Below are 27,653 nucleotides of genomic sequence, written 5' to 3' on the forward strand. Positions count from 1 at the left end.
AAGGCTTTTAGGCAATTTAATCAGTTTTCTTACGCACTGAAGTTTTTTTGAAAAGAGAGCACACACAACAGCCTGCTTCCTGCCACCAGCTGAATGACATGGAGTGTTCAGTTTGTGTGCCGACATTATTGTAGCAAGTGATCAACTACAGTACTAGGTTAGCGGGGAGGCAGCTAGGCAGCACCTTTCCCTTCAGCCTATCAGAATATGAATATTTTGGGGGGGGGGAGAGAGCAGTACATGGACTCATTCTGTTCCAAGGGGGACAGAACGCGATCTAGATCACCACTGCAGGAACACAGCTGCTGGGGAAGAAAGCACTGGAGTGGCTAGTTTTAAATTCTGAGCAGTGCCAGATTTACAATGGGCCGAGTAGTGAGTGGGCTGTAGAACCTAGTGCCTCATAATCGAGGGGCGAATTGGGCCTTTTAAAAAAAACCAACAGGCATATCTAGGCACAGTTGTTCTGTAACATTAAACACATGACGTAGGAGCCTGTGACTGGCCTGATTTTGTCTGGAGTGTAATGTTACCACATAGATACAATTTCCCTTTGAAAGCTAGGTGTGAATGTCTTTGTTAATGCCAAACTTGCAAACTTGTTAAAAGGTCATGAGTTTATAAGTGCTGTAATTTTTTTATATATCAATGCTAACATTTCAGAGTTATTCGACTTTCATCGAGCTCGATAAAGAAGAGAACCAGCTTTTGTTTTGAGATGCCCTTCAGTTTGGGCTCCTGGCTCAGGGCCTTCGGTTGCTCTAACCTGGGCCTGGCTCCCCATTTTGCGCAGAAGGGAACAGCCAAGCGTGCCTATTCAGCATCACTACCCTTATGCACTCTGCGCATGGACAGAGGCGCCCTTTGGCTCCGAGGAAGGGCCGGGGCTGCCACGCGAACCCTGTTCCCTCGCCTCGCCGAAAAGAGGACGACGAAACATTCCAGAGTTAAAATAAGTATTTCAAAACGGGCCTCCTGTCAGATAATAAGAGTCCCTAATCCCCCCCCCCCCGCGCACGCGCGATTGAAGGATTTAACCCAGGGATTCCCAACCTTGGGTCCGCTGCTTTTTTTGGGGGGGGGGGGAACTACAACTCCCATCATCCCTAGCTAGCCATACCAGCGACCGGGGGCAATGGGAACTGTAGTCCACCAGCAGCTGGATACCCAGCGTTTGGGCCCGCTTTTCTCCTCAAGGGCCAAAGGAGGCGTGAGGGGGGGGGGCACCTGTGGAATCAGACGCCCGAGGGCTCTCCGTGACTGAGGGACGAGGCTCAAGCGGGAGCAGCGAGGGAGACGCTGAAGAGGAGGCGGAGGACGATGGCTGGGCGGCGGAGAGGAAGGAAGGACAAAACCTCCTGCGCCTCTCGCCCGCCCATTACGGTACCTGCTAAAGCCGCTTGCGGAGCTAGGGACGGAAGCGGAGGCGCCGTCGGACTGCAACGCGCACGCGCCGCCCTAGCGAGCCACTTCCGGGCGCCTGGGGCTTCTGCGCCTGCCTGCCTGCCTGTTTGTTTGTGTGGCCCCGCCCCCTTCCTAACGGTTCTCGTCGTCTCGCGAGAGTGAGCGGAGCGAGTGAAGACGCCCAATGGTCCTGAGGTGGAACGACCGTCTGTTTCTGTCAGGACGGAGCGATGAAACGCCGCCCGGGGAAGAGAGCGGCGAGGGCAGCGCCGGGGCCCAGCGGCCGGCCAGGGCCCTCCAGCGCGAGAAGGGGAGCTGGCGGGAGGCGGCCGAAGAGGACGCCTGAGGGGAAAGTAAGTGGGCGTCGGCGTCGGCGTCGGCTGCGGCGCAGTGGTTGGAGTGTCAGCCCTCTTGCTATTTGAGGTCCCCTCTCCGTGGATAAAGCCACGGTGTTGATCTCTCGATTGATGAGAAGGAGATTTCCATCACTTTCATGGCAAGCCACATGACTGATAAAAGATGCAAGGCGCTTTCTCTCTCTCTCTCTGTGTGTACATATTCATGCTTGACAGAGAGTTGTGCTAGAAATGCTGTTCAGCATTGAAGCTCAGGATGATGGAGCGAATGTGCCAGCGCTTTAGAGGCGGGCTACTCGCACGACCGCCCCCTTTCAGCCCTTGCACCTGTGTTGGAGTCTACCCGGATAGGCCAGGTGCAGAATGGTTCTGCGCAGGTAACTCTCACGTGAATGCTGCTTCCCCATGCCATCGCAGCCTTGCACGGATTGGGGTGGGTGGGTTGGAAATAAATGGAAAGCAGAGGGAGCCCACTATTCCCCACTCCCCTTTTATTTATTCCCATATGCACACACCTGTGCACCTGGTGGGTTATTTCTCTGGCAGCATCCCAGTGCCTCCCCACAACCTTCCCAGCGCCTGGTAAGCAGCCCTCCCCACCTTGCAGGACAGGGAATTGCAGGGGTTACTGGCTTTACATGATTTCATGTTTATGTGTGGACCTCTGGAACCAAGCCCTTGTGTAAGATGTGTGTTGTGTGTACACAATTTTTTTCGTATGTGTGTGTGTGTGTGTAGCATTGCATTCTTAGTATCCTGAAGCTGTATAACAAGCTATGAATGGTGCACAGTATTGCAGTACCTCTGCCATAAATTTAAGAATGCAAGCCTTAACCCCCTCCCACCCATCTGCAGTATAACTGACCCGCCTTAGAAGGTGATTGTAGGGGCTGTGATAACGTCATGTAAGAGATGTGCTTTCTACGTTCGAAATCAGGGGTCCCCAAACTAAGGCCCGGGGGCCGGATGCTGCCCAATCGCCTTCTAAATCCGGCCCGTGGACGGTCTGGGAATCAGCGTGTTTTTACATGAGTAGAATGTGTCCTTTTATGTAAAATGCATCTCTGGGTTATTTGTGGGGCATATTTTTCCCCAAAATATTTTTGAAAAATATATTTTACTATATTTTTCAAAATATAGTCTGCCCCCCCCCACACAAGGGAGAGTGGACCGGCCCCCTGCTGAAAAAGTTTGCTGACCCTTGTTCTAAATAGCTGTAAGAGTGCTTTGTTCAGTCGTTCAGTCGTGTCCGATTCTTCGTGACCTCATGGACCAGAGCATGCCAGGCACGCCTATCCTTCACTGCCTCTCGCAGTTTGGCCAAACTCATGTTAGTAGCTTCGAGAACACTGTCCAACCATTTCATCCTCTGTTGTCCCCTTCTCCTTGTGCCCCCCATCTTTCCCAACATCAGGGTCTTTTCTAGGGAGTCTTCTCATGAGGTGGCCAGAGTACTGGAGCCTCAGCTTCAGGATCTGTCCTTCCAGTGAGCACTCAGGGCTGATTTCTTTAAGAATGGATAGGTTTGATCTTCTTGCAGTCCATGGGACTCTCAAGAGTCTCGTCCAGCACCATAATTCAAAAGCATCAATTCTACGGCGATCAGCCTTTATGGTCCAGCTCTCACTTCCGTACATCACTACTGGGAAAACCATAGCTTTAACTATACGGACCTTTGTCGGCAAGGTGATGTCTCTGCTTTTTAAGATGCTGTCTAGGTTTGTCATTGCTTTTCTCCTAAGAAGCAGGTGTCTTCTAATTTCGTGACTGCTGTCACCATCTGCAGTGATCATGGAACCTAAGAAAGTGAAATCTCTCACTGCCTCCATTTCTTCCCCTTCTGTTTGCCAGGAGGTGATGGGACCAGTGGCCATGATCTTAGTTTTTTTTTGATGTTGAGCTTCAGACCATATTTTGTGCTCTCCTCTTTCACCCTCATTAAAAGGTTCTTTAATTCCTCCTCACTTTCTGCCATCAAGGTTGTATCATCAGCATATCTGAGGTAGACTCAAATGGCCACTAGATGGTGGGCTTGTTCCAGAGATGTGCAACTGGGCAAGCCATACAGATGTTAAATAAAGCAGCAGAAGTATCTGGCAGTACATAAATGTTTGTGGGGATGATTGCTTCGGTCGTTCAGCAAAAGTTGGATGGCTACTCATAAGTTGCACTGTATTTTCTGATGCACAAATGTTAAGATCTTTAGCCTAGACTTAGTTTGAGGCTAGAACTATGGAGAAGGAGGTTCTGCTTTCTGCTGCACAGAAAACCCCCTGCTATTCACTAAAATCTTTCTTTCTATGTCCTACCATGGTTGTAGGCTTCTTATGTAGGTTTCATTCTTGACTGTCAATTTGTATGATGACAACACTGCAGATTTCTTTCTGCCCATATTTTCTTCATACAACATGAGGCACAAAGTGTTTTTAAACTCAGAAGCAACAGACTGAAACTGACAAGAGGACAAGTAGAAGAGGACTTCACTCCAGTATGGCTCCCCTTTAATCACATACACAGCCCAACAAAACAACAAGAACCCACCAACATACGAATCAGTCTGGCATAGTTGACCCAACAAGACGTCCCCACCCCCTCACAAATGCAAACACGCCCCACTGCAGCCAACCACAACCAACCAACCACACCTTGGGCCCCCTTAATCCCTATCACTACCTAGGAATTGTAACAAGCGAATAGAAAGAGAATCTATCCAGTCAGCGTTAGAAACTGAGATATGAATAATAGGAGCTAAATGGCACCTTAAACCTAGGTTATGGGCGCAACAACGGAATGTCTAGGGACACTTTTTTATAACAAGAATACAAAACTGAAAATGAATGAACTGCAGCTAAAATATGATCATTTTTCACATGGTCTAGTCTACCCCTGGCTACCACCCATATATTATGAAGAGGGTCTCTTCTCCAGTCTTCAGAGAGCAGCTGGAAGTGGGGAGGCAAGAAAAGGTCCTACTTTCCTTCCACTCTGCAGTTTTAATGTGAAATCTTAGGCGCAGTACTTCACCCAGAGCTCAGAAACTGCTCACGCTAATGATATTCCCTGTCGCAAAATATGCCTATAACAATGGGAGTTTCAAACACCATATCCAGCTGAACCCCACACGTATTCTATAAAAAAGAAAGTAAGTTTCACCTCCTCCTCTCCCACCTTTTTTCTTTTTCTTCCCTGACCTTATACTGTACTCAACACTAATGTCTCACAACAAATATAACTTCTGTAGAAAAGACCCTACAACCTGAAAAAGAGGCAATGCATGTTCTTTTGTAAAATGAGAAAATCTTTAATAAAAAATATTTTTTTAAAAAAAAAAGTGAAGGGACTGACTGGAAGAACAGAGAGAAAGCAATGTATAGTGCAGATTCTGTGCCTGGATACTCATTTGATGGGGCTTACTGTCAGATACGTATTCATGGGAGTGCACTGAAGAATCTTGGTCATTAAATATATGTTTAAACTTGATAATGGTGCTTATAAAGAAGCCAGTGTGGACTTCAGTGGGTTGTGAACCAGGCAGGAAGTATACTACATTTGTATACTACATTTGTATACTACATTTGTAAAAACCCATGGCAATTCAAGCATTTAATTGAATCTGTTTACATGTATGTTTCTCTATAGCAAGGTGTGCAAGCAGTCCAGAAGAAACAAAGGCAGCAGAGAGCACAGTCTTCTGAAGGTATTAGTATTGGTATTAGTAATAATATTACATCTTTCATTACATAGATCTCAAAGTTCTGTTACCATTGTGAATTTGTAGGTAGGGCAAGTTGTTGCCCGTAAAGTGTAGGGATATACTACATGAAAAGTATGAAAAATTAAGCTGCTGTCACAATGTGTCCACACTCTGTTGGTGTTTAGTGTGGATGCATTGTGGGTAATTAAAATTGCTGACACTTCTAAGAGGCTGCTGCCTGTTTGATTCATGGGGAGGAATCCCAGCATTCCACTGAACTCTTCCGCCCTGCCCTAACCTGGCCCAGATTATTCTCCTTTTTACTGCCTGGATATTTCCCCCACGTCTTCCCTTCTGCCTATCCAGACCCCTTCTAAAAAGGGGCAGTGTTCTGTGTTTGGATCCTGTGTCTGCAGGCTCCATTCTGCTCTCTCCTTCCTTCTTCCTTTATGTCAAAATGTAACAACCCCCTTTCTCTTCCCAACTTCTGTAGGATACTTTTATTTCAAACCTAAACCTCCCCCAACCCATCCTTTTTATGGTGGTGGCCTATTTCTCTCTCTTGCTCTCTTTCTCTCTCTTGGACTTTTCTGCATCCTAAACCTGACCAGCTTTGTGGGTCAAAACTCAAACAGCCTTTCTGACTTGTGTGAGCCGGTGGTGGCTTCTTCCAACTTCTTCATTGAGGGGCATGTGGCTGCCTGCCCCTCAGCAAAGAAGTACCTCGCAGGAGAAGCAAGCTGCTTTGTGTTCTACAAGGAGGCATTTAAAAAGAACCCTGAAAGTAGGGTGTGTCCTCTCCTACTCCCAGCATCCCTTTTCCCTTCTTAATCTTTACCTCTCATCCCAGGCACCCCCCTTTCTCCTTAACAGTCACCCAGCTTTATGGAGACAGGGATAGTCAGGAAAATACCATCCTGTGCTGGGCGTCTCTTGCTTTCCTTTCCCGCAATAACAAAGTATTTCTGTTTGTGATCTTGTTTAGTTCTATCCACCCCTATACTGCACGCTAATTTCAGGAAAGGCAGGTTGGGACTGCCATGTGGAGTGTGTTAACTCAGCCCTGCAGAGCAGTGGCATTTCTTGGGTTCCCCTTGGCACATGTGCTCCCACTTAAAGACGCACCAAAAATGGGCCAGTAAAGGGGTGGGGCAGAATGGGGAAATACTCATTTACACATGTCCTGTAATAGAATCATAGTGCAAGTGGCTCCGACAAGGGAGCTGCAGAAAGAATGTGGTTGGTTAAGGGAGGCATGGACTCTTAAAGGTTGAAAACCACTGCTCTAGCACAACCATGCCAGAGTTGGTGGAATCTTGAAAGGATCCCCACTGCTTAGGAGGCACTGGCCCATTCCTGGTTCCTTATTTACTATGCAAAGGGGAGGGTGGGACACAGAAGCTTTATTAATTGTGGGTGACTTGCAAAGGCAGTGACTCTGTTGCCCTGCAAGTTGGTTAAGAAGTTGTTGGCACAGCATTCTTGGCACATCTAGCCATCACAGTGGTGATATTGACAAACTTGCTTGTTCTTTGCCAGCCGAAACAACTCCTCCGTCTTCAAAAGTAGTGAAGGTGACTGCAGGCCAAAGAGCAAAATGGCAGCCACTTCCAAAGAACACAAGAGAGCAGTTGGAATCCATGATGCATTGGTTAATAATGTAAGTATGAAAGGCCTTTCCATCAGTACTATATTAATTTCCTTTGAGAGGCTTCAGCTATGTTGATGCATTTATTTGTGTCATCAGTAAATAGCTATAGTTCTTAGAATAATAGAATTGTAGAGGTGGAAGGGACCCTGAGGGCCATCTAAGTCCAACTCCCTGCAATGTGGGGTTCTCAACTAACATCCCATTATATTCAATTAGCCTTCTTCCACTCTTTCAGAAAATAGAACTTGTTAGCAGACCTTATATCTTGGGTGAATTAAATTGGAAGAATCACGTACAGTTTCTGGACTTCAAATGCTTTATTGATGCAGGAACTATTTACCGTGTGGGTGGAGATGAGAGACAGGAAACAGGAAACAAAATTGTTCAGCTTTTAGCGGTGGAGTTAAATTAGAGAGCTACACATGTAGCTGGATTGTTACATAAGCAGTGTCCCTTTGTGGTTTAAAGGAACACATGACTTAACTATGAACTCAATAGAAGGGAATGTATTTGGTTTTCTCCAAGAGAACTTCTCTCCAAGAGAACTTACCTTCCTGCCAGCAAAAGGGAATGGCTTTTAATAAGTGGCATTGAAGCGATTAACATTTGCTGGCAGCAAGTCTGTATAGTGTATGTATGAGTAATGGTACGAGTGAACAGCTCAACTGCTGTGCATACAGGTACACATTGCATACCCTCGTTTAATGATCATAGAATTGTAGAGATGGAAGCAGTTCTGAGTGTTGTCTTGTCCAACCCCTTGTAATAAATGAATCTTAACTAAAGCATCCATGACCGATGGCCATCCAACCTCTGCTTAAAATCCTTCAAGGAAAGAGAGTCCAGCACCTTCCAAGGGTGTCCATTAAACAGGTCTTACTGTCAGAAAGTTCTTCCTGATGTTTAGTTGGAATCTCCCTTATTGTCATTGGTTTGGATCCTGGCTTCTGGGGCAGGGGAAAACAAGCTTGCTCTATCTTCCATGTGACAGCCCTTTAGTTGTTTGAAGATGGTTATCATATCTCCTCCCAGTCTCCTCTTTTCTAGGCTAAACATCCCCAACTCCCTAAACTCCCTCATAAAACTCTCATAAGATTTGGTTTCCAGAACCTTGATCATCTTGGTCACCCTCCTCTGCACACATCCCAGCTTTTCAACATCCTTCTTAAAGTGTGCCTAGAACTGGGCATAGTACTCTAGGTGAGGTCTGACAAAGGCAGAATAGAGCAGTACTGTAACTTCCCTGGGGAGGCGCTGTGGTCTAAACCACAGAGCCTAAGGCATGCCGATCAGAAGGTCGGCGGTTCGAATCCCCGCGATGGGGTGAGCTCCCATTGCTCGGTCCCAGCTCCTGCCCACCTAGCAGTTTGAAAGCACATCAAAGTGCAAGTAGATAAATAGGTACCGCTCTGGCGGGAAGGTAAACAGTGTTTCTGTGCGCTGCTCTGGTTCGCTAGAAGCGGCTTAGTCATGCTGGCCACATGACCTGGAAGCTGTCTGTGGACAAACGCTGGCTCCCTCAGCCTATAGAGCGAGATGAGCGCTGCAACCCCAGAGTCATCCGCAAGTGGACCTAACAGTCAGGGGTACCTTTACCTTTAAAACTTCCCTTGATCAGAACACTATATTTCTGTTGATGCAGCCCAGATTAGCATTCACTTTTTTTTGCTTCTGCATCACACTATTGACTCTGTAAAGCTTGTCTATTAAGACCTCTAGATCCTTTTCACAAGTACTGCTGGCAAGTCATGGCTCTTATAATTGCGCATCTGGTTCTTCCTGCCTACAGGTAAATGCAGAACGTGATATTTTTCCCTATTGAAATTCATTCTGTTAGTTTAAGCCCAGTTCTCCAATCTATTAAAGGTCACCCTGTCCCCTGCCATGTTAGCTACCCCTCCCAGTTGGGTGTCACTTGCAAATTGGATGCATATCTCCTCAATTCCTTCATCAAAGTCATTTATAAAGATGTTGAATAATGACAGGCCCAGAAGAGAACAGTGCTGGACCCACCTGTTCCTTTTTTCTTTTTCTTTTCTTTATAAAATTTGAATAAACCTTTTTCTTAATACAATAAGATAAAAGAAACTAAAAGAAAGAAAGAAAATGTAGAGTCCTCTCTGAAAGGTAACTCTTAACCATTATCATGCACAGAAAGTGATAGCTATCAGGAAACAAAACAAATCAACCTAGTTCTTATCTGAGAGCAGCAGCAAATTCAGCAAACATTTTTTCACAAGGGAGAAATAAAGTATCAATATGTTATTCTCTTTCCTGCCAGATCTCTTCTGTATGAAACTAAACAGAATAACAATGAAACTGAAAAGCACTTAAATTGCCTCAGGAAAAGGTAAGGAATATAGCATAGCAAGTGGGGGAAAGGACTGCAGGTGTTTGTGCAGCATGGCGCTGAGCATGTTTACATACATAAATGCTATTCAATTATTTTTAATCCCTGGTATACATCCATTAATCTTTAGGACTTCAGTATAAGTAAAAGTATAAGAGCAGGTATGGTGTGGCTAGAGTGTTGCACTAACACCTGGGAGACCAGGGTTCTAATCCCCACTCAGCCATGAAGTTCTCTTGGTGACCTTGGGCCAGTTACTGTCTCTCAGCCTAACCTACCTGAAAGGGTTGTTAGGATAAAATGGGGAGAGGGAGAACCATGTATACCACCTTGAGCTTCTCCAAGGAACAGTGAGTTATAAAGGCTATAAAATAAAATATCCAATGCAGGGATGTGCCAGATCCAGATGTGTCCAGGCCCCCCTCCCCATGGCCGATTTTGACAGGTGGGGGTGCCATGGATCTGTCAATCATTGGATCTTATATGACAGGGGTGGCCAACTTCCAAGAGACTGTGATCTACTCACAGAGTTAAAAACTGGCAGTGATCTACCCCCTTTTTGGGGGTTCATGTCAAAGTTGTTGAGCCTTTTTTAGGAAGGAAAGCCCTGTTTTGGGGGGTTCATGTCAAAGTTGTTGAGCTTCTTTAGGGAAGAGGAAAGCGACGTTGAGCTTTTTTATTATTATTAAGAAAAGCCCTATTTTTGGTGGTTCAGGTCATTTAGGGGTGTAGGGCAAAGATGTTGAGCTTTTTTTAGGGGAGCCAAAGTTTTTTAGCTTCTTTGAAGGGAGCCAGTGATCTACTACAGACGTCCAGTGATCTACCGGTAGATCACGATCTACCTGTTGGACATGCCTGTTATATGACATCAGGCGATTGGGTACAGCTGCAAAGGAAGAATGAGGATCACATTCTGGTACTCTATTCTTCCTTTGCAGCAGCTGCATCTTGAACTTTGCTGTTCTGATGTCATACATGATGTCAGGCTTGGGAAAGGTGGACATGGCTGGCCAAAAATAGGTTGATGGTGCAACCTCTGAGACCTTGCAGGCCTAGTCATGCACATAAGCCGGAGCTTCCCCACACTGTCGTAATGCTAGGATGTCTCAGTTGGTGTCCCAATGGATTAGGTCCCACATTACATTGCTTTACTTCTCCCCTTGGAAGCCTATTATCACTCTGTCAAAGGAGCTGGTGAAACAGACAGTTTCACTCATAATAAAATACGTTTTGTGAGAGTGAATCTTAATGTTAAAGCTTTCCTTGAGATAATTATGCTCCAGTGTTCTTTAATTTTGAAAGCCTTCTGCTAGACCAGGCATAGGCAACCTTCGGCTCTCCAGATTTTTGGCCTACAACTCCCATGATCCCTAGCTATCAGGACCAGTGGTCAGGGATGATGGGAATTGTAGTCCGAAACATCTGGAGAGCCGAAGGTTGCCTATGCCTGTGCTAGACGGTGCCAAGGTCATTATGGAGCTAGATTGCTCCAGGTGTGTGTGTGTGTGTGTGTGTTTCAGTCTATGATAAAATACATTTAGACCTTTTAGTCTGTTGTTCGGAGAATAAAGTGACCCACGTGAAAACAGAAGTTAGCCATATGGGTTAACCATTTGGATTATATTGAACATTCTCTTCTCCTTCAATCCAAAGCAGAAAATATTTCTGTGCTCTTCAGTACTTCAAGTAAGCAAGGCTTATGAGAACTCTAGTAATACAGTAATATAGTATTGTCTTTTCCAAAACTATATATATTACACAAGGTGAGAATCTTGTTTATTGTTTTGCTCAAGGCTTGTCAAACATTTTGAGACCCTAAAAGTTCCTGTGGAGAAGCAGAGCAGCCTGAAGAATGTGGATAAGATGCTAGCAGAGGAAAAGAAAAAGAGTGTTTCTCTTGAAAAGGGTTTGGCAAAACTGCAGGTGAGAAAGGAAGAGAGGGGGCATCTTGGGGATTTAACTGGCACATCATCTGAGTACACAGCAAAGGACTAATCCATTTTGTGAATTAAGAAGATTATGAGCTTTAGGGGATTTGAAAACTGAAAGCTTCCTCGCTACTCTGTAGTGCTTCAGTTGGTATTCATAAAGGTTTTGTGTTATTATTGCAAGATATTTCAAATTATTTCTTTTGCCAAATCATTTTGATTAAACTTTTCAATACAACAGCCAATCAAAATCACATTGAAACATTCCAAATTACATTCCAAATTATTTATACAATTGTCAATAAAAAAGAAAAATTCCAATTCTGCCAAATTAATATTTAATTTTTTGGGTTCCCATGCTTCAAACGCAGGAGGTGTCATCAGCTATTTTCCATTGCTTTTATTCTCTTCCAATGTTTTCACAGCCTCTGATGTATTCCAACAAACGAGATAGATCAAGGCGAACAATGTCTCTGTGTGGATATAAGTCCATAGTCCATCACTATTAGGTTGCCTTACCCCTTGACGCACTGACTCCAAAAGCCTGATCACGGAAAGCCGCCATCTTCATTCAATTCCGATAACATCCAAACGTCTTTTTCACAGCTGTTGCTCACCCATCTGCTTTTCACTTGTACCTATTCAGGAGGGTTTGCCAATTATATTAAATGTTCATATATTGTAGATTATTTAAGACTTGCCTCTCCCTGTGATACAGTGTTGCGCAGTTTGAGCTTCCAAGATGGCGTTGCTCTAATTAAACTGCGTCATTCCAAATTCCTCTAATAAAGATCAGTCAATGTCCAAGGGGTTCTCTCTTTGCCAAAATCAACATGTTAAAGCGCTTTTTATCCTCTTCCAAGTATTAACGATGTAGCTCTTTATCACATAGGGACAGCACTATTAAATATTATTTTCATTTCCACACAGTTTATAATTATGGTGTCGAATCTTCTCAGCCAAAATCAAACTATAAATCTTTCAAATCTCGCTTGTTATGCATGGTGAAAGTGGTTCTTCTAGGGGGGATTATTATTTAATAAATAGTAAAGCAAAGTACAATCACAGAGTCCGAGGCTCCCCCCCGCTTTTCTGTCCCGCTCCCATATACCGATATGATGGTAAAATCTTCCTCCTTTTTTTCTTAGCTGTACATTGGCTGGGTTCTTTAACAAGATATTTTTCCTCCTTTGTTTGAAGCATGCCCAAGACTTCTCACTAATTTATATTTTGAAGCGTTGGGACTCATGCACGATCAGGGTGGCATCCAGGAGTTCCTCCCCCCGTGGGTGCCCTGACCCCCCCGCTCCTTCCCCCAGGGTCGGAGCAGGTTTAAGGGGCAACTGCGGGTGAGGCAGTCCTTCCCACACTCCTGGGAAGGTTGGGAGACTGCTTACTCCCATTGCAGCCTCTGGATTTCCCTGTGAGGATCGGGAGATATGTTATTAGTCAGCCATTTCCCATCGTGCACGAGTGGAACTCGATATTTCAAATTATTTCACCCCTTCATGCCGTAATGCTATACTTCTGCACCTCTCTCTGAGGGAAAATGTAAAGCTTTTTGGTACAGATGGAGCAATTGTATTTTCCAAAGTCATTATCCCTAGACAATCTTTATTGGTTACCATACAAAGTCTGCTTCATGCTGCCAGTTTTTATGGTATTCTTCAAAATAAGAGAGGTGGAAATTGGTGTAAAGGACTGTTTTAAATGCCGTAACTATTAAGGATTAGTGTCAGGAATAACGTAGTCCTGGACACAGCAGAGTGAACGCAGGTTTTCTGGAAGCTTCTGGCTGTAGAGCATTGACTGGACAGCACGACGCAGGAACTCACAACTTCACTTGGATAACTATATACAGTATTTATTGGAGCAACAAGTATCCAGAAGTTACTATGTACAGACTTAGGAAAAACAAAAGAAACAAAAGCAAAAAACCTCTCTTCACTGTCTCTCTCTCTCTCTCTCTCTCTCGCAACCTTCATTAACCAAAACCAGACTACACAACACAAGCCCCACACAGAGCTCATCTCTTTAGGAACTCCTTAACCAATCACGAGGTCATTACTAAGGGTCTAGAGAGAGAGTAGATCTTGGCCTTCAGCCAACAGTTAATTGTCAGAGGTGAATAGCTGACTTTCTGCACGTAGGCACTTTGAAATCTCTAACAATAACAACCATAGCACCACAAATTACTGATGAGAGTTAATATTTGTGAATCTTAAAATTAGCCCTTGTTTTCCCGGGTTACATATTATAAACCGTTATGTATTATCAGACAAATGTTCCTTCTGTTCAAGTAGAAAAGAGATCTTTTGCAATCTATTCTGTAGAATGAATAATGAAAGATGGTGAATACTTGAGCTGCTTCAGCCTCATAACCGATACGTACTGTAGCAGTGGAAGCTAATCTAATCCTGGCAGAATGTTTGCTACACAGATGGTTCCTTGCTTTAAATATATTTCTTAAATTACATTTTCCTTTTAAATGCAGGAAGAAATAAACAAAGTTTCATTAACAACAGAGCTCCATGATGGAAATATTCAACGTCTCCAGAACAAAATACACCAATTAAAATGTCAGCTGGCTGCAGAGAAAGCAACAGCAAATGAGGTATCTCTGAGATGGAGATGGAATTTTGAGTCTGGGCCCGATGAACTGGGCTTGTATCAAAGGACAATGGAGAGTGTCTCTGGGGATGAAGTCAAACCGTTGCGTTCGCAGCACTGAAGTTACCTCTCCGGGGCACAAACCTGGGCAGTGTGTATGCAGGTCCTGGGCTGTCCTGACGACAAGACCTGCCTCTCGGCCTCGCTGATGTGGTCCAAACGAAAGCCATTTAATCTATGACGCTTCCTCCCGCCTTTGAAAAGTGGGTATATTCCCCTGGGCGGTCCCCTACTTTGTTGCCATTTAATACAGTCAATTCTCTACTTTATGCAACCTGGGCTAAGCATAGCCCCGAGTAGTTACATCTACTGTCTGGAGAGTCGTGTGAGACCTATGTCTGTTGTGTTTCCAGGGTCTTGGATCTGATTATATTGACTGTATAGGTTGTAATCATCTGTTCCCATGCGTGCGTTGAAGACCCCACCAATTATAATTGGGGTGGATGGATAGGAGAATTCAAGGGGCTCTAGGAACGCTTCCAGCTCTTCCCAGTTGGCTTTAACTACGGATTTCTTTTTACAGGGGGGCAGATAAACATTGACCAGCAATAATGCTTCTTTCCTTAGATTGAGTAAGACAGCCGTTGCTAGTGAATTGCAGCTTGGTAGGACCCTTAAGGAGTGTTCTAACTCTGTGGAGACAAGACTAGCTAGGCCTCCACTCGGTCTGCCTCCCTTTAGGGATGGCGTGGTGGGCAGAGAGTGGCAGCAGTAGCCGTTAAGCAACGAAAGCAGAGCAACATGTTTGGCGCCAGCTTGGCTGCAGGAGTGGCCAGAAGGAGGCATATAAGGCACCATCCAACTGTCTTAGGTCTGGATTTGTGTAGGGTTTACCCCTTCTTTCCCAAAGATACAATGCAAGGCAGTGGAGGTTTAGGATCAGAGTTGTCCTCCTGGATGAACTACCCCCCACGTTGACGAGCCCCATCTGCCCAGACTCTTGAGCCTATGGAAGAATGAATTAAGGAGCCTATGGAAGAATGAATTAAGGAGCCTATGGAAGAATGAATTAAGGAGCCTATGGAAGAATGAATTCAGGGCCATCTAGTCCAACCCCCTGCCAAGCAGGAAACACCATCAAAGCATTCCTGACAGATGACTGTCAAGCCTCTGCTTAAAGACCTCCAAAGAAGGAGACTCCACCACACTGCTTGGCAGCAAATTCCACTGTCGAACAGCTCTCACTGTCAGGAAGTTCTTCCTAATGTTTAGGTGGAATCTTCTTTCTTGTAGTTTGAATCCATTGCCCCGTGTCCGCTTCTCTGGAGCAGCAGAAAACAACCTTTCACCCTCCTCTATATGACATCCTTTTATATATTTGAACATGGCTATCATATCACCCCTTAACCTTCTCTTCTCCAGGCTAAACATACCCAGCTCCCTAAGCCATTCCTCATAAGGCATTGTTTCCAGGCCTTTGACCATTTTGGTTGCCCTCTTCTGGACACGTTCCAGCTTATCAGTATTAGATATGTTTTAGTACAAGTACACAGGGGAGGAATGAGGTAGATGTTTGATATATGCATGCATGCATGCCGTTCCTCTCAAAAGAGCCCAGGGTAGCAGAGGATGAAACACTTTTAAAAATCCAATACAGATGCAGATATTTCCTCTCTTCCCTCTCTAGTTATTCCAGACAAATGGCAGTGATGATCTTGGTCTTCCTGATGTTGCACAGTACCAACTCGCAGCACCCATTCTTCAGGTGAGTGGCAGGAGGGCTGTTTCAGAAGCCTCCCGAGAGCGAAGAGGAAGTTGCTCTTAAAAATCTCTTCTTGCAAAAGTATCTTTTCTATTTTGTTCCAGAACCAGCAACTTTCTTGTTGTTCACACAGTGATTAAATGGTATTTCCTAAACCCAGCCTCCCTAGCCTAGTGCCCTCTAGATGATGATGGACAGCTCCCGTCAATCCTAGCCAGTGTGGCAAGCAGTCAGCGGTGTGGGAGCTGTAAACCAGCAACATTAGAAAAGTTCCAGGGCGGAGAAGGCTGTCCAGAACCATTTTTTTCTTGTTGCTGCTTCTTAATTTTGTCTGCCCTCTTTGCATCCTTGAGCTACCTGAAGCTTTGCTGGAAATTGCATTGATTTCCTACCTGAAAATCCTTTGTGTTCTTCATACCATCTTAAACTTTCTCCCTTTTCACATTCTGTAGGATGAGCTTCTGAAGGTCAGGAACCAAGAAGGTCTTCTTAATGACATAAACACCATACAAGAATCAGAAGAAATGAAGACACTGCTTGCTTTCCTAGAACAGGCATATGACTATGTGGATGTCTGAAGAAAGCCAGTTGAAGGACATTACTTACGGAAGAACAAGGATTAGCCCTGTTTCTTGGTGCTTTAATCTTCCATGAATGTTTTGTTCTCAAAACATGATGGTTATGATGGTGTTCCGTCTTCAGGAAAGTGATGGATTGTTACAATCTGCATTGTGTTTTGTGCAGACTTTTAAAACAAATTAATTGAGATATATTAAAATTAACCACCCTATCTGACAATATGTATATATCTTTGTAACTTATTTGCCTGTATCATGAGAAATTTCCCTTTTATTCCAGTAATCCTGATAAATGAGTGCAATAGTCTACATTTCTAGTGTTACAAAGAATTTAAGAGACTGGCTTCACACAAAAGATCTCTTTGAGACTTTTGCTTTTTTAAATTCTATTTTTCCAGATAATGAAATAAAAAACTTAAATATGTATTGTATTGATTGCTGGGTCTAATATGAATAAAGTAGCAGCTGCTTTACTTTTGTGACATGCTGCAGTCACATATTTTTGTGTAACCGTGTATAGCCGTCCTTGCTACAAATAGGGTTGGCTTTGGCTACTCAAGTCAAATGATGTGCTGCTGCAGGTAAAACCAGTCAGCAGTTTGGTTTACTAATTTCATCAACAAGCTGATCTAAGTGTGAACAAATACTTCCCCCCCCCCAGTAGCACCTTAGAGACCAACTAAGTTTGTTCTGCGTATAAGCTTTCGTGTGCATGCACACTTCTACAGATACCAGGGTTAAAATTTCCCTTTTATTGAAGTAATCCTGATAAATGAGTGCAATATTCTACAGTTCTAGTGCTACAAAGAAAGGGTATCTGAAGAAGGGTGCATGCACACGAAAGCTTATACCCAGAACAAACTTAGTTGGTATCTAAGGTGCTACTGCACATATATATATATATATATATATATATATATATATATATATATATATATATATAAATTTCGACTGCTTCAGACCAACACGGCTACCTACCTAAGTGTGGACAAGTTAGTCTTAGTCATTGTTTATGGCTCTTCCAAATCCAGTTTAAAAGAGGAAAATAAAGTCTTGCTTGCAATCTTAACAAAATATAATTTTACCTACTTGCAGTTGCCTCTTCAAGTTAAATTGGATCTCATGGATATCGGAACTAATGCCAAAAAGGGAGAGAAAACAAATTAAAGGATTACATTTTATTTTCAAAGCAGGCTTTGTTCTTTACTTTTCAATAAGGAAAATCACACCTGGCATTTCTTTGGTTTAGGAACCACAAGATTAAGGTGTAACTCTCTTATAATTCTGTTTTCTTAGGTTTAATTGTCAAGTGCCATTCAGTTTGGGAAAATAAGCCAAACGGGTATATCACATCTCTGGCTTGCATATTTTTGTCTGCATCTTCTGAAATAAATCTGAATAAAAGAAACAACTCTCTGCTACACCCATAAAGATGTTGCTAGAACACTACAGCCAAGAGAACTGTTGAAGCAGTTTGTTTACATGCTACCGATCTCGGTTTTGTTTAATGACAATTTAATGGTCTACAGGGAACTAAAAGTGCATGTATGGTTGCCAAGGATGAGACTTCAGCACCTAGGGTATATGGAGGACAGATTTTAGCTAGAAGTTAAAATTGCTGTTTCAAAAGAAGTATTCATATTTATATAAGTTTTAAGCAGGTTGTAAATCAGCCATGTTTCCTACATCTCATATTTAATCAGCTTATCTGAGTGTGTCTTATGCAATAACATCTGTGGTAAAGAATTGGATACTGAGGTAAATGCTTTAAAGAGAACAATGAAAATGAAATTATATCTGATTCCTGAAGTTGTTGCCTGTCTTTGGAAGGGGTATGCAACTGGCCTGCTTCCAAACTTCAATTTCAGTTTAGGAATTTCCACAAGGTGAAAATAAATAGCCTAGAACATAGAAATCTATAGCCTTGCAAGTAATTGAAGATGGACACAGGGTTATTCCATGTGTCTGTTCCAGACATAAGACTTTTAGGACCTCTTCTTACAGATGTCTTCTCAAGAGATGCAGAGCTTTTTCCTGACTCTGATAACATTCTAGTCAGTTTCTGTTCAGCAGATTCAGACCGGCCCAAATGACTGTGGGAAGAAGCTAGAGCTGCATTAGGAAGAGCCTAACCGAACAAATGGGGGTTTTGAACATGAGGGAAATTGAGAGTTTTCAAAGGCACAGAGGTCTTCTGCTTCCCACAATGTATTTCTATTTGCACAGTTTAGACCATTTCCCACAAGACTGTGTAGAACTATGACTAGTTCTTTGAAGTCTGGTTACACGGTTGTAATTGCTCAATAATTCCTTAATAATCATTGTAATTTGTTTTAAAAGTACGTGGAAATGGGATATCTTACAAGAAACAAGGCTGCAATATCAAATGTCTTGTGGGCAATGAGGCAAGTTTGCAGGGCTTTTGAGTTTTTTCACCTTTACTATTGTCTTCTAAAGCTTGTATTGTAAGTCCCTCCTTCCGAGGGTGTGGCTATTTCCTCTTCATCTCCCACCTGCTCCCAGAAAATCGATGTAACCGAAAGTGCCTCTTAGTGTTCCAGCTGTTTCCTATATCTGAACAGTCAGTTGAAAATCAGCCCCAGGTATGCGACCTAGATATATGAGGGTTGTGTGGGATATTTGTATATTTTGTTCAGAGTGTGGCACGTATCTGTGTCCGCAGCCCATTTTGATGCAAAATGCAGACATGGTGTCATGAAACTTTAACCCAATTTAAAATACCGTTTTGATCTATATACGCTATCAGGAACGGGCTATGCATCTCTGTAAGATGGTGTTTCTTTCTTAACCCATTGTAGAAGAATTTTGAGTTCTGCATTCCAACAAAATAATCTCTGCCTTGTGAATTTAGAGAGGGCAACTGCCCGTGCACAGTTCCCCACCCTCTCAGGTTTAGGGTGAAGAAGGCTTTATTGGGTTTAAAACTATGCGAGTGGACAACAGTGCTGTCGAAGTTTTTATTAATTTTATTTATAAAATGTTTATCCCTTCAGACTTGTCACTCTCATAGCTGCTTACAGCAAACTGAAAAAGGTAGAGCAGTAAAAATATCAAGTTTGTGGCACTTACTGTGTGAAATTTTCTTCTCCAAGAAGCTTGTCATGTCATGGGTTTTAGTCCAGAATGACGTCCAGCTGATTGTAGGGTATAGGGGGATGGGCGGGCGACGGCACTGTACGAAATATAATCTATAAATACAGAAGGGTATGATCACTAGGATTATGTTTTGGGCTTCCATTTTTCCAGTGCACTGAAGTAACATTTGCTGCTAGTCACGGTTTTTCTCCTGCTTGTGCCCTCTAGTAGCCTACCTGTGTTTGCATGAAGGTTGCAAGATGCTGGTGTTAAACTGTTCTACAAAGCTGCAAATACTGGAACACAAATTACTCAATAATTTTCCTGAATCACTCAAGGTAATGCAGTTCTACGTAGACTTTGTTAATGGGCTCGAAAGTCTTAATTATCATGGTGTATCTTTTAGAGATATGGCGGAGTACATATTTTTGCTATTAGACCTGAATTTGTACTTGAGTTCCATGCAGAAATGCAGTTGGGGGTCTGTTTTTCATTTTTTCGTCTTTTTGAAAAGATGGATGGTCTGTATACTTTTATTAAATAAAAATGCATCTTATATTTATATTACTACCCCCAGAACAAAATTGAAAATTGCATAAAACAATTACAAAGTGATCACTACAGTATTATTATAATGAACATTAGAGTTTTATCAGGGGTTGACAGTTATAATAATAATCTGATGCAAAATGGCAGGCTGGTTTTGTTCCTGCCTTCAAACATTGGCATCGGTGATTAATGGAGACCTGTTGAAAATTCATAGAGATGAAATGTTATATCTAACCTATAAATTCAGTTCGTCATAAATGTGCAACACATGCATAGACATAGATGCTCAGAGAGTGATTATGCTCTGCAGGTATGTGCCAGTTCTGAATGAAAAGTGCAAGGCTCCATTATGCTGTTGTCCCTTCAGATCAGATTGTTGTTCAGTCGTTCAGTCGTGTCTGACTCTTCATGACCCCATGGACCAGAGCACGCCAGGCATGCCTATCTTCCACTGCCTTCCGCAGTTTGGCCAAACTCATGCTAGTCGCTTCAAGAACACTGTCCAACCATCTCATCCTCTGTCGTCCCCTTCTCCTTGTGCCCTCCATCTTTCCCAACATCAGGGTCTTTTCTAGGGAGTCTTCTCTTCTCATGAGGTGGCCAAAGTACTGGAGCCTCAGCTTCAGGATCTGTCCTTCCAGTGAGCACTCCGGGCTGATTTTTTAAGGATGGATAAGTTTGATCTTTTTGCAGTCCACGGGACTCTCAAGAGTCTCCTCCAGCACCATAATTCAAAAGCAGGTACCCACATTCAATTGAAGTCTCAGTTGCAGCCAGCAAATCAAGTGAGGTGATGCTTAACTCTGTAAACTGAAGCATTCAAGAAAGCCGAATGTTTACTCCCTGAGAAAAACAAAACAAAAACTCACCATCGATTCTGATACAGAATTGTGCCTGATTCATTTCAGGTAAAAACATACCCAACTTTTCTGGAAAACTTCAGAATATGCAGTCTTTTGAAACGTTGTTAAAGGCTCCTTTCAGTTTGTTGGTTTTGGAAACTTGCTTTGCCCTCCCTTGTGTTTTCCCTCCCTTCGAGCTCATTACTGCAGCCAGGCCTTTGGCTTGCAGAGTGTCATGGGAGTAGGGGAGGAACAACGGTCTCCTTCCTCTCTGTCCTCTTTTCTCTGTAAATGTCAGTAAGATCTTGCTTCCATCTACAATGGTTCTCTGAAAACACATTTGCAGAACAGAGAGGGAAAGAACTCAACCTTATATTTTATTTTATTTTATATAAGATTTATTGGTATTTCCACACAAAATAACAAAATAAAAAACATACATTCTACATATAAAACAAACACACCACAAAATACAAATAACAAATAGGACTAATACATACCTATCACCCTACAAAAACACTAAAACACACCAATCTGACTATTATAACCTTATTTCAAATCTTACTTGGGGGACTTCCTCACGTTCTCTCTTCTGCGTTCAATTCTAATTTACTTTAGTAACTTTGTAACTATTTTAATAATCATTCACCATTATTCTTAATCTTCAACTAACATCTTATCTCTATCAACTTATTCATAACCATAACTTCAAAAAAAATATCAAAATTTTAACTTCTTATATACTATTTTAACCTAACATTGTAAGAACTCAACCTTTTAAAGCAGCCTAATTCTTAGTTCCTTAGGCAGTGATGAATATACAGCTAAACAAAATGAAAGGAATCAAGGAATGTTTGTGCATAAATTGTATTGTTGCACCCCACTTCGATCTCCAAGCAGGGTTCATGTTTCCTTCAGAATGAGGGACAGCAGAGTCTGTGGTGTCTTCATGATTTTTGGTTTTTTTTACCCATATATAAAACCTAAGTCTACGATGGAGGGGTTCACAGCATTAACACCCCAAGGATGCCCTGCTTCTCCCATAGCCACAGCCTTGGATTCCAGGCATGATCCCATCTTTTTCTCATGAGAGGATAGTGGACAAAATGGCCACCGCAATCTTGCACGATTTTGGGCAGCACTTTTCTCAGGCACAGAGCCCCAAATCACATGTTTTGGGGTGCCACACAAGATTGCTGCCCCAGAAAAATCACTTCTATCTAGCACAGTGACCTTGTGTGCCCCCCCAAAACATGTGTTTTGTGGCACTGGTTTTTTTTTGGAGGGGGGGGACCCAATCTTGTGCAGAAGTGTGGCCCAAGAAGATGGTGTCCTGGTCTGGGGCTGCTTCATATTGGAAGGTATGATTAACACTCCAATAGGGTCTTATTTTCCCCATAGCCAGTCTTGGATTCAAACAGAAAACAAGCGTAGTTCTGTCTCCCAGCTACCCAGCTTGCAGCCTGTCAGCTTCTAGCTCACATAAATACACTGGTACCTCGGGTTACAAACACCTTGGGTTACAAATGCTTTGGGTTACAAACTCCGCTAACCCGGAAGTAGTACCTCGGGTTACGAACTTTGCCCCAGGAAGAGAATGGAAATTGTGCAGCGGTGGCAGCGGGAGGCCCCATTAGCTAAAGCGCACCTTAGGTTAAGAATGGTTTCGGGTTAAGAACGGACCTCTGGAATGAATTAAGTTCGTAACCCGAGGTACCGCTGTACCAAGTCCAAATTCTGGTCTCTGTCTTTATACCTATCAGTTGACGGAGGGGACCCCACCTATTTGACCTTTTCATCTTAACAGCCCATACTAAGAGGACCGTTACCTCACCAAGAAGCTAGCCTGGCTGTTTCAGAAATTGAATTCATGCTGGAGCTAGGAATTAGAATGGGGCTCATGCCTTCAACCCAGGGGCGGAGCAAGGGGGCGGCAGGGGGCGGCGGTCCGCAATGGGGAGGGTGACACTCTGGGGGCAGGCCCCACCCCCGCGATTGACACCGTCAGCGTGGCAACTTTTAAAAGGCTGCAACGCACGAAGAGCAGCACAGCGTCTGTGCTGCTGTTCATGCGCTGCAGCCTTAAAGGTTGCCGCACCGCACGGAAGGGGTGCCGGCCGATCGCGCCCGCCATCTTGGGTGGACTGCGCATGTCCACCCAAGATGGTGGGCGCGATCGGCTTGCACCCCTTCTGACCGGCGCCGCGCCGCACCACGTTTTGAGGTTGCAGTGGGCGAACAGCAGTGCTGCTGTTTGCCCGCTTCAGCCTTAAAATGCAGCGCGGCGCGGTACCGGTCAGAAGGGGTGCCAGCCGATCGCGCCCGCCATCTTGGGTGGACTGCCCCCCAGGTAGGGGTGCCTTTAAGTTTGCCACCCCGGGCGGCAGAGCGGCTTACTACGCCCCTGCTTCAACCTACCCCGCGTCAAACTCATAAGTCCAGCATAGAGGCAGACATGTCTCTATCTCCTCCAGCTTCCAGCTCTTATACACAACAGCTCTGTTGTTCTGCTGCCTAGGATCACCTGGCAAACAGCCAGGTTGGGGGGGGGGAAATGCCTACCCCCCCCCCTTTGTGGAGAGCACGGTCTCTTGGCTCATGTTTTGGGATGCTTATGAGCACTTACCAGGCCAGCTAAAGCCAAAGGACTGAATTTGGCTGGTCTACCAGGTTCCCTCATGCATGCTAGCCTCACTGATACAGGTTTTGGAAGGGACCTTGGGTTTCATCCAGACTGACCCGCATAAGAATAAATTTTTTTTCTAACCTCTAAACAGCCCATCTTTCCTTTTGAAGGTTTATGGAGCAGTGTTACATATAAACAGAGGGAACCCCTTCAAGAAGGAAGTGGTGGTGGATTCATGGCCAGAATTTAAAGCTGTTATTACCCGCCGGCAGAGAACGGTATAGTAAGGCGTATAATCTAGTGTGTTCTCTCTCCATCTCCCAATCCATCTCCCTCCCCTCCCCCATACACACAACATTTAGGTGCTGGGTGTTCAGCATTGCTTAGAAGAGCCATGGGTTTGTGAGTTTCCCCTCTTCTCTTGCAGCATGAGCATGAGGGGAGAAGAAGCTTTCACTTCCGTTTTTTGCTGTGCCTGACGCTGAACAAACCGGTTAGTTTTAAGCATGGTTAGGGAGCCAGGTCAACGTCAAACCATGTTTTATTATAGCGGCTTGTTTGCCCTAAATCACAGTTGAGATTGGCTACAGTTTAGGTTCATAGATGAACCATACTTAATTGACAACAGAAGTTTCAACATGAGTCCTTAAAGCAATTGTTGTAAGAATTTCAAGGTCTTTCATATTATTAATATGTTATTAATTTTCCAAGAAAACAGGCCACATGTCTGAGGCAGACAGGGCTCACACCATTTTGACTCTCAAAATGACCAAATGTTTACCAAATGGGTCTCTGCAAGGAAGGAGGGGTGAGGGATTTAATTGTCCCAGGAATTAAAGAAGATTACCATCTCAAAGGAATGGCCAGGCTACTGAGAAGAGGCATCAGATAACGCCTTTTTGTGTGGTGTAGGTGTGATGCATCTGGGCGATGAGCTTGGGTTACACCTTTTCTATGATTGATGTTTCTGGGGGTGGGCTAGACTCCAGGAGGGATTTTGAAATGTCTTTCAAAAGCTACTAAGGTACAACAGGGTATGTTGTACCTTAGTAGCTCTTTCTTAGTGGCTGCATTTTTCTGGGTCTTTTCCCCTGAAAATCACCACTGTGATTCAATAAAGGTCAATGCTTTGCTTCTCAATCTTCTCTGGTTGGCCTCTTGTTTTTTACTCCTACCAATGGAGAACCTGCAAAAGACTTTGCAAGGGCTCTTGTGTACCCCATAAGGGAATAAGGGCAGATTTTTTTTTTCTTATTACACAAACAAGCTTTTTCATTTAGTTTTCTTGATTTATATAGAAATTTTCCTGATTTATATACAAATGATTGCTGAATATTTGACATGCTCAGTTCCTTACTCCTGAAATTTGAAGTGGAAAGCCTAATGAGAAGCACCACGAAACTCATTTATTTAGAAGAAATAATGACTTTTGGCCATTGTTTCTTCATTCTAAGTTCTCTTCACTGACCTGCCGTTTGACCAGGCATCCCGATTTGAGCCCTGTGGCACATCACAGTTTTGATTATAGCAACAAAAGTATTGTGCATCTGTGTTGTATAATGGGGTGAACTAGGGGTTTTTGTGTTTTTAAAATCATAGGCTGAAAGTGATGACCTGGACCATTTTACCAATGCCTACGCTGTATTCTACAAGGACCAGCAAGCATACCAAGCATTGCTGGAGAACCCAGAAACCATAAACTGGGAACAAGTCTTCCAAATACAGGGTAAAGCTTATTTCTTGCTGGGTAATGGAAACAAGGATGTACCAATGGCGTGACTGACTTCTGAAGAAAAATTTCCGAGCAATAATGTCAGAGTGTGGAAAGAGTTAGTGGCACAAACTTGAGAATTTCAGCAATGTGTCCTTTGTCACAAACTAGATTTTTGCCAGGGTATGTTGTACCTTAGTAGCTCTTCCCTTTTAAAAACCCGAAATATCCTAAGAATATCTAGATCAAACGCTGTGCTCTAAAGATTATAGAACGAATGGTGCAAATATAGCAGAAATTAAATGCTGTATGTTCTCTTGCAGACTTTCACATAAACACTTGCTTATTTATGTGTCCAGCAGAAAGTGGTTTCCCCCCCCCCCTCTCTCTCTCACACACACACAGTTGGTTTTGCACTAGGGAATTTGATAGTGTGATTGCAGCTAATGAAAATGTGTATACAAGTTGTTTTGTTTAAACCATTGTGTTAGATTCTTTCAGCTGTTTATTTAAATGCCCCAGGGTACCTTCTCACAAAACGAAATGGATTCAACTTTTAATTTGAATCATTCAGTGAGTGGTGCAAATTTGGTTGTCAGAACAGGTGCCACAAAATGTCATCTATATAAAGCATCAAAATGAATTTTGGGTGCTGTCTTTTGAGTGTGGAAAAGGAGCATTTCTAAAGAAATGAGAGAGAGAAAAGTATTTCGTGGGACACAGTACAACACCTCTAGCTAGTTTGGCTAAACCGGATTAATCCATTTCCTTATAGCTTGCATTTTAAAAGGCTTATTCTCTCATTTATTTGTTCGCAGGACTGCAGGATGGATTATACGAAGCTTCCCAAGCTGTAGTTCGTTCCAAGCTTGTGGATGTAAAGCAGTCTTGTTTCCAAATGGTTATCCATCCAGATCCAGATACGCTTCCTGAGGTTAAACTCCCGTAAGTTTAGTCATATCAATACTATTTTCCACAGCAATGCCACTCTTGAAATATGTGCCAAAATAAGATACTGATTTATGAAGTTGGGTGAAGACACGCCAGTGGACTCAAGGACTCCCCCACCCCACCCAGGCTGATGATTCCTGTCCTTTTCTGTATTAATGTTTTGCAACATCTGCGGACAGATTTCAGGCTTGTAGAATCTCATTTGTGTGTGTTTTTTTTTAACTAGATCCACTGGCCAATGTCAGGTGCAAAATACTGGTTGGAAGGAAGGTTGGGTGGGTGACACAAAACATAGTATTAAACAAGAAGGTTTAAAATGCACTCCTGAATCTTTACTTTCCCTAGCTCTGATCGCCACATTTTCTAAATTAGGATGCTGTGGCAGATGAAGAAAAAGAACCCCCTTTTTGTATTTTTTAACCATTTCCAGGAGCAACTCCATGGACAAAATTGCTGTCCTGCAGGTGTGAAAGCAAAGAATGCATTGTTTCTGTTGGATGCATTCCTTCAAATTCACCTTTGGTATTAAGAATGGACTTGTATTAGTAGGATCCTTATAAGCATTATCCCAAAAGGCAGAGGTGGGGAGGGACAGCACAGAATATCTGGTAGGCTTTGCCGCCTACTGGCTCCACCTTTCCCTTCTGTTTGTCTCCTTTCCTTCCATTCCCACCCATCTCAAGTAGGGCTTATCCACACTTGCCTTTTGGCCCACTCTTTCTGGGCACTGGTCCGTGCTTAAAAGCTCTGCGTCCAAGCACTCTTTTGCCCCAGAGCTTTCTCCTCCAAAGGCAGCTCAATCAGAGCAAATGTCAGTTCAGGTTTCCCACGGATTGAGCTTTAAAGGGCAGGTTTTCACTGGGAGAACTCCAGAGCAATAGATAAATGCTTTTCAGTATATTTATGCGCCCCCTTGCCCAGGTTGTCTGGAGTTTTGGGCTGGGTTGTCATCAATATGCTGATGACACCCAGCTTTATCTGTTGATGGACGGCTGACCAGATGCTTGGAAGCTGTGGGAGCTGGTTGGAGTTAAATCCGTCGAAGAAAGAGGTCCTCTGGCTGGGTCAGGACGACATGGGTTTTGGGGGGCCAACTCCCATCTTTTGCAGGGGCTCAATTAGTGCCAGCGCCTTCTGTCAAGAGTTTGGCTGTAACCTTTGACTCCTCCCTTTCCATGGAGTCGCAGGTTGCAGTCACAGCAAAGGTGGCATTTTCCCATCTCCGCCGTATCAAGCAGTTGGTCCCTTACCTTTCTCGCCCTGATCTGGCCCCAGCGATCCATGCGACGGTCACCTCCAGGCTTGATTATTGTAATTCGCTCGACGCGGGGCTGCCCTTGAAGCTGACCCAGAAACTCCAGCAGGTGCAGAATGCCACGGCGAGGCTCTTTACGGGGTCCTTGCCACGGGATCACATTCATCCAGTGCTTTACCAGCTGCTCTGGCTCCCGGTAGAGTACAGGGTCAGGGTTAAGGTGCTGGTTTTGACCTTTAAAGCCCAATGTGGCCTAGGAACCTCCTACTTACGGGACCACCTCTCCTGGT

The 27,653-nt window shown here is 43.8% G+C and overlaps 2 protein-coding genes across 2 annotated transcripts; both read left to right on the forward strand.

The window, feature by feature from the left end:
- Window positions 1-1,617: 1,617 nt before the first annotated feature.
- CENPQ (centromere protein Q) lies at window positions 1,618-16,781 on the forward strand. The gene is made up of 8 exons (XM_033142675.1): window positions 1,618-1,757; window positions 5,400-5,457; window positions 6,994-7,114; window positions 9,387-9,455; window positions 11,249-11,378; window positions 13,878-13,997; window positions 15,681-15,758; window positions 16,208-16,781. Exons 1-8 carry the CDS (start codon window positions 1,635-1,637, stop codon window positions 16,331-16,333), a joined length of 825 nt encoding a protein of 274 aa, XP_032998566.1. The 5' UTR covers window positions 1,618-1,634; the 3' UTR covers window positions 16,334-16,781.
- A 2,763-nt stretch (window positions 16,782-19,544) lies between these two features.
- Window positions 19,545-26,136, forward strand: GLYATL3 (glycine-N-acyltransferase like 3). The gene is made up of 4 exons (XM_033145396.1): window positions 19,545-19,767; window positions 23,617-23,724; window positions 25,046-25,172; window positions 25,976-26,136. The coding sequence occupies exons 1-4, from the start codon at window positions 19,690-19,692 to the stop codon at window positions 26,104-26,106; spliced, it is 444 nt and encodes a 147-aa protein (XP_033001287.1). The 5' UTR covers window positions 19,545-19,689; the 3' UTR covers window positions 26,107-26,136.
- Window positions 26,137-27,653: the final 1,517 nt, after the last annotated feature.

Source organism: Lacerta agilis, chromosome 3, assembly GCF_009819535.1.
Source record: "Lacerta agilis isolate rLacAgi1 chromosome 3, rLacAgi1.pri, whole genome shotgun sequence".
NCBI lineage: Eukaryota > Metazoa > Chordata > Lepidosauria > Squamata > Lacertidae > Lacerta > Lacerta agilis.

Coding starts and splice junctions, on each gene's coding strand:
- CENPQ (XM_033142675.1), top strand. CDS start 1,635: ATGAAACGCCGCCCGGGGAAGAGAGCGGCGAGGGCAGCGCCGGGGCCC. Junction 1,758..5,399: donor AGAGGACGCCTGAGGGGAAA/GTAAGTGGGCGT, acceptor GTTTCTCTATAG/CAAGGTGTGCAAGCAGTCCA. Junction 13,998..15,680: donor AGAAAGCAACAGCAAATGAG/GTATCTCTGAGA, acceptor TTCCCTCTCTAG/TTATTCCAGACAAATGGCAG.
- GLYATL3 (XM_033145396.1), top strand. CDS start 19,690: ATGCTGGTGTTAAACTGTTCTACAAAGCTGCAAATACTGGAACACAAA. Junction 19,768..23,616: donor ATTTTCCTGAATCACTCAAG/GTAATGCAGTTC, acceptor TTCCTTTTGAAG/GTTTATGGAGCAGTGTTACA. Junction 25,173..25,975: donor ACAAGTCTTCCAAATACAGG/GTAAAGCTTATT, acceptor ATTTGTTCGCAG/GACTGCAGGATGGATTATAC.